The sequence below is a fragment of the Mercenaria mercenaria genome, chromosome 16 (assembly GCF_021730395.1).
Source record: "Mercenaria mercenaria strain notata chromosome 16, MADL_Memer_1, whole genome shotgun sequence".
In the NCBI taxonomy this organism is placed as follows: domain Eukaryota; kingdom Metazoa; phylum Mollusca; class Bivalvia; order Venerida; family Veneridae; genus Mercenaria; species Mercenaria mercenaria.
The window spans coordinates 33,867,615-33,874,746 of NC_069376.1; the positions used below are offsets into that span (position 1 = coordinate 33,867,615).

Sequence of the window (7,132 nt, forward strand, 5' to 3'; positions counted from 1 at the left end):
ATTCTTTGAACAATTTTTAAAGGAGACCATCTAAGGAACATCCATATGAAGTTTCAACAAAATTGGCCTGGTGGTTTATGAGGAGATGTTGTTTAAAGGGAACTGTGGACGGACGGATAACGGACGGACGGACGGTGAGCAATCACAACAGCTCACCCCGACTTTGTACTTTTTTCTTACAGTAACATATTAATAAAGCGCGGGAACTTTACGTTCGTAAACAGGAAGTATGTCATGACGTTAAAAGGACAAATGCAAGCTAGTATATTTTGGTAAGCACTCCTTTTAACAGTTAATGGCACTCTCCAAATTGAAAGATGGACAAGTTCATTATAGAAATTTAGCAGGGTAAGGGTTACATAGGTTGTTATGAAACTTTGTAGTTTTATATCTTTATTTACGTCTCATTCTTGCATACAACATATAATTACAGTGTACAATTACAACAAACTATTGCAAGACCATTCTATTAAAGAATTATAAGAGACTGAAAATGTAATATAATTTCTGTACATGTCATATAAAATATTCAAATAATTTACAGTTAAGATTCATGAATAACAAGACTCGACTTTTCACGGTGCTTGCCTCTGAATAAGAGCTTTGCCAGTAAAAGGGGCATAAATCTCTCAAATTTCTAATCAGAACTATGGGAGTTGTTTTATATGGTGTAACCTTTAATAGTAAACAAGTATTTAATTATCAATTCAATGGCTTTGATAGCAACAGAGATCTTGGACCTTATGTAAGAAGTAAAGAAAAAACTAAGTTAAAAAAGGGGGCATAACTCTGTCAACACTGAAATCAGAGTTGTGGGGATTGTTTCTCCTTGGGTAGGTGGGTAGGTTTTGTTAGTAGAAAAATATATGAAGTTCTAAGTCAAAAGCTTCTATATGCATTTACAAACATCATAGCAAAATCAAATTAATAAAAACTTGTAATACACAAAAGAATTGCCAATTTAATATTTACCGATCTCAAGTTTTTGACTTTTAATGTTAATGAAAACGAGCTCTGAGATCCTTATTCCCCCATAACAGTATTACAAAACTCATATTTATGTGACTTAAGATCTAACAAAACAAACAAACACATCCAAAGTCTAAAGACAAACACTTCTTTCCTTTGAACATCTTTTATTAAATGTTCTCTATAAAAGAAGAAAAAAGAATAGCAAGAACTGACAAAAAGAAGAAATGCATGAACTTGCGAGATTTTTGTACCAAGTTCACAAAATGTTCTAAAACACATGTTTAACTTCGAAGTCGTATATTAATTAACTCTTATCATGCTGGACACGATTGATTCTGCCTTTGCGACCAGTGTAGCTCACGATCAGCCTGCACATCCGTGCAGTCCCGTGCAGTCAGATCAGGATCTGCGCTGTCCGCCATTCAGTCAGTCTCATTTAGATAAGCACCCCTTTTAACAGTAAATGGCACTGTCCAAATTGAAAGATGGGAAAGTTTATTATAGAAATTTAGCAGGGTAAAGGTTAAAGGTAACATATTAAGATACGGAACTAGCTTTGACAGACATAAAGTTTTGTCGGATAATCATTTAAAAAAGAGATAAACGTTTTCAAATCCTGATATTTTTGCAGTTGCCATAATCGTTGATTTTGGCATTATAGTACCTTCCTTAACTGGTCATTTTTATGTAAGACCAGTTTCATTCTTTAAGAACATCAAAATGGCTGCGCAATATCTATTAGAAAACAGACATTCAAACAAAAACAACATAGGGATAGAAATGCGTAACACTTATCAAAATGACTTGCGTTAACCAAATTTAATTGTTGTGTGATATTTATTAGTTCATAATAGCTATTTTTGCTCTAATCTAACACTAAGTATATTGCAACTATACTGTAATATGATAAATTGACATCCTTTCACGCTTGTTAGCAAGATAAAATAAAAGTAAATAATAACAACAACAATAATTTTTGACAGAATAGCAATGTTTTTCAGTCCTGAATAATTTCTCAACATGTTTTTCATTTTAAGTATTGTAAGTTCTATCATTTGCAAATATGGATCTTCACACCCTTTGACTGTCCTCATAGGTCTCTACGAAAGCAAAGAATGTACGAGAAACCCGTTCTACCCATTGCGACTATCGATCGGAATGAAACCATTTGGCTGAGTATTACGGGTAACGACTGGGCGAACAGGAATCTTCGTTGTTCTCGGGTTTCTCACAGATTCTCCGATTGTGGATCTCTCAATGGAAATATCGGCGCAGCCATAGAATTGTTCCTGCGGTCCACATCCCATGCAACATTCATGTGTCTCGGGGTTGCAGTTGTTATGCTGTTCTACAAATTAAATATTTTAAATGTGTAGTATCAGTATGTTATGCTGATGGTAAAAGAGATATGATTATGTTTTGTCATCAGTTAACTTTTAGCCTGCTGGCGGCAAGTGATTCTGCCTTTGCGGCCAGTGCAGACCAAGATCAGCCTGCACGATCATGGTCTGCACTGTTCGCTATTCAGCCAGTAAATTTTCAGTGGACACCCCTTCGAATAATAAATGGCATTGCCCAAACCGAATGATGGACCAGTCCATTATAGAACTTTAGCAGACTAAAGGTTACTTTAACCTTATTCCTTGCAAGAATAGTGTGAATTGTAACGCATGTATTCGTGTAACCAATATCACCCTGCTATTTATGCAATACTGTTACATTGCGTTTAAAAGATTATTTAGCTACAGGAATTAAGAACTTTGTTTTAAGACAATATGCATCCTTGGACGTGCTTTATACAAATTAATTTGACTTACTCTGGTATTAAAGGCAACGAACGGAAATGTCCGAGTTTGTTTTTTTAATGAATTTTCGTAATGCAAATTGACTCTCTTACATGACAATACACTTTTTTAAAGGTAATGCATGTTAGATAATAAAACATAAAGTTTACAGTTTAAATACAATTCGAATCTAAATTTATTATTCATTTAATAATTCAAGGAGTTTATCTACGTACTAGTGTTCCATTTCCATTGCAGAAAACACTGAGTGCAGGTTAGACCCGGTGGAAGCAACAGGGTAATCCTAAATTTTCCGGTCGTACCCGCGTGTACAAATCGAGTTTCTCCACTAGGGCTCGCTAGCAGATACTGGTCCAAACATTGCTGCGTGGCAGGTTTGTTTACATCGTTGTTGGGACAAATTCGAAATTCCGACCATCCACCACCATGTGGTACAGTTATTTCTGGAAGAGAGAAAAGTGAATATTTAGTGGTTTTCTAAAATATACCTGTTTTAAATCTACCTCCTGGTAAAATTCTAATCTATTGAATTCGTCCATAATTGCATGTTGTACTAGTATTTAATACTATAACGATGAATCATATATATAGTCTTCCGGTTGGCGTATAACGTTGTTTCCGTGTATATTACATTTGTGGCAGTACAGCAAATTAGGTATGATTTTGCTAGCAGCTGTAGCCATGCCAACAGGTTCAAATTTTGGCTTCCGTCAAAATAATTTGGTTTCCAGTATTACATGAATAAAGTGTCAAGAAGTCTATAATTCTGTTAGTTTGTAAATTGACTTTGCGTAACAAGTAGACAAGTTACACGTACCTGTTTCAACACTTATTTGTTGGCCTTCCTTGTAACTACGCACAATAGTCCCTGTCGCATATTTCCCACCTGCCTCGTTTTCGCGTGGACCTTGATAAGGATCTCCGCAAACACCACAACGGCCATTGTTAAGTCCCCATTGATTCTGAAACAAACAATTAATTTTACAAGAATCTCATAAGTAGAGACAGTGGATGTAAGACAGCTAGAAGCCTTTATAAGAGGGAGTCACTGTCCCGAGCTCGTGAATTCTAGACGCCCGCCCAAGGTGCTGTTGTGAAATATCTTAGTGCCGGTCGTGGTGTAATAATATCTTTCATTTCATGTCAGACTGATATTACTGTGGACGGACTGTCAGAAGAGGTAACTTGAGTGGGACAAGAAATATCTATGCAGATATGGAAGTCAGTCAATTCTATAACTATTCACATTTATAAATATGAGCCGTGCCATGAGAAAACCAACATAGTGAGTTTGCGAAGAGCATGGATCCAGACCAGCCTGCGCATCCGCGCAGTCTGGTCAGGATCCACGCTGTTCGCTTTTAAAGCCTATTGCAATTAGAGAAAACTTTAGCGAACAGCATGGATCCTGACCAGACTGCGCGGATGCGCAGGCTGGTCTGGATCCATGCTGGTTGCAAACCCACTATGTTGATTTTCTCATGGCGCGGCTCAAATATTGGTACATAAAGATTCAGCTGGAGCTGTAAAACCATCCAAATAGGTTTGTGTTTGCATTAAGATGGCCACTAGTTAAGACTGTAGATTTTTTGGGTAGAAGCTGCCGCCCTGTCGATGTGATTTTGATTCTCAGTCCCGTCGGGGACAAAAACTGATTTTTCCAAAACATTATCCAGTTATCAGAGAAGTGTTAAAAGCAATCAAGATGCATATAAATGATTAATGATTTTTTTTGTTGAGTTAGAACAAATCGGCGTAATAATTGACTTTCAGAAATAAACTGAAATGTACTCACCCAAAATCCACCACAATTCAACTGATGATCCATGTAATTAACTGGCGTGTTGAAACCATATCTAAATGCAGAGGACCGTGAAGGCGGGTCCGTTAGTCGACCATGTCCCATGACGACGTTCGCCAAGCTCAGCAGAACCAACGAGGAGCTAATGGTCATGTTTGCTATGTACTGTGTCGTATCTCCCTTGATATCTGACCTGAAAGTCTTTAATTTTAAAAACAAAAAAACAATATCCATTAAAAATCCCTTTTTAAAAATCAGTGTTATGTGTTTATGAATTATATATAAATTGAAAAGCTTTCTTTTCAAGTAAAAAACTACAAATTGAGCAAAAATGTTATTGAGCACTGTAAAAGCGAATTTCTTTTTGTTTTTATTATTAAGCACTGTAACTATCAATTTCTGAAAACATTAATACGTACGTACTTCTTATAGACGTCAATCTTCAACACTGAATATCAGTTTGATGAGACATTTCCTCTTTATATACATAATAGCAATCCCATCAGCTTGATTACCTGCACGATTATTTCCTACAATACGTTACGAGGGTAGTTCAAAAATAGACTTTGTCTATAGCTTTAATAACCTTTAGTGGAGCAAAACAATCTTTCTATTAACTGCACTGCCATGTACTTGGATTCAGTGTTGTTATGTTTTCTGGTCCTTTGGGATCATGGAGTCCATTCAATATTTGTGTAATAGAGTGCTAGGGGGCGTGAGTCTGCTATTAATCTGCTTGGTTGCATTATATGCTTCCAAAGGATCTTCTTACAGATTTTATTACCTTAATACATTCAGGAATTACTCGAACCCGACACACAATGTTCATATATTATTTTAACGACGTTAACGACGTCGTGACGTCATTCAGATGCTTTCATAAACGCTTTAATTTGTATTTGTAAATTTTGATTAACAATTCCTATGTCATCTATCAACAAAACTGTTATAAAACTGTACTACAAAGTACTACTGTTACATAGAGTCTACTTTAAGGTGCACTATACACAATAAACGGCTTTTGACAGCAATATTTATAAATCAAAATTACCTTGCTTAATTTCTAAAATGGACTGATCATTCAGTTTAGGCAGTGACATTTATTATTCGAAGGGGTGTTCACTGAAAATTTACTGACTAAATAGCGAACAGTGCAGACCATGATCAGACTGCACTTGCTGAAAAGGCAAAATAACATGCCACCAGCAGGCTTTATGTTAAACAGCCCTCATAGTACTTATTACCTTATTTTCTATTCCGGGCTTCCGTCTCCACCAATCACAGGACAGAAATCGTTTAACACCGGCCTGGTGCTGATAACATATATGGGAGTGAGATAAACTTTTCTATTAAATACTTTTCTGTGGTAAGAAAATACCAAACATGCGTTCTTAATTTTTGAAACAAAACAAGGAACTGACAGAGGATGGGAAAATGCTTCTTATTTTTTTCTGCAGTTAACTTGAATGTATTGTTGTTAAAAACTGCAATTTTGAAACCATTTTTAAAGCTACTCGTCCACAGTTTGGGTTTTCAACATGTTCATTTCCCACCAAGTTTGGAATAGAATGTATAAATGAAACTGAAAATTGATGAAGTGAGTGAAAATAAAAGTTAGAAATTGGTAAAAATGCAAGATGAATGTAAATTTTCTGCATTATTCAATTTTTGTGGGCAGCGAAGCGTAACCCACATATTTACCATACCACAAATTTACGGTCGATACGCTTATCCGAAACCGAACAACAAGTAGTTCCATGTCATGCATAAATTTTACGTAATTCAAGTCTGTTTAACTTTCAGAAAGCTTCTGAGATTCGACTTTATCAAAAAGTGCATTGCTTAAGTACATATTTGTCGTAATCTATATTTTATAACAAAAACAAAGCGTATGAAAAACAAATATACTTCATCAGTGCAGCAACAACTCAGTACACAGTGTGAACTGCTATGGGTCAAAATACATATGAATGCCTCTCAGTCTCTAGATCTATGTGTTGCTGCCTACTACAGACAAAAGGAAAATGATCTCATGAGTCTTATTGAGCTCGAAAGGTCACTGCAACTTTCCAGACTCCTTAAAGGCACCAAATGGATATTTGGTGATTTTAACACCCCCAACCTCACATGGGACTCTGACCACATACCCATAATGAAACCAGACAGTACAAACTCCCAATCCTATAACAAACTCCTTGAAATTACTGATGACTAAAACTTTACACAAATGGTTAACACCCCACGCGAAATGATGACATACTGGACCTATTAACAACAAACCCAACATTAGTCACCACAGTATCTGTCCTAGCAGCTATCTCAGACCATAACATAGTCATTACTCAGGCCCGACCTAAACCCTACATAAACAAGCAAGTCCCCAGAAACATTCCATTATTCAAAAAAGCTAAATGTGATGATTTCAAACAATTTATAAACAGTTCTAAGGTCAATCTCTTAAAAGATGCAGAGGATATCGTCGAAGACCTCTGGATCAGGCTTAGACTCCTAATACAAGAAGGCATATCTAAGTTTGTCCCGATGAAAAAAACAG

General features: G+C 36.1%; 1 protein-coding gene across 1 annotated transcript; it reads right to left on the reverse strand.

The window, feature by feature from the left end:
• Positions 1–433: 433 nt before the first annotated feature.
• On the reverse strand, positions 434–5,091 carry LOC123540003 (uncharacterized). Its single transcript, XM_053527530.1, has 5 exons — positions 5,002–5,091; positions 4,573–4,779; positions 3,595–3,739; positions 2,993–3,220; positions 434–2,320 (listed from the first exon to the last, which is right to left on the reverse strand). Exons 2-5 carry the CDS (start codon positions 4,729–4,731, stop codon positions 2,106–2,108), a joined length of 747 nt encoding a protein of 248 aa, XP_053383505.1. The 5' UTR covers positions 4,732–4,779; positions 5,002–5,091; the 3' UTR covers positions 434–2,105.
• Positions 5,092–7,132: the final 2,041 nt, after the last annotated feature.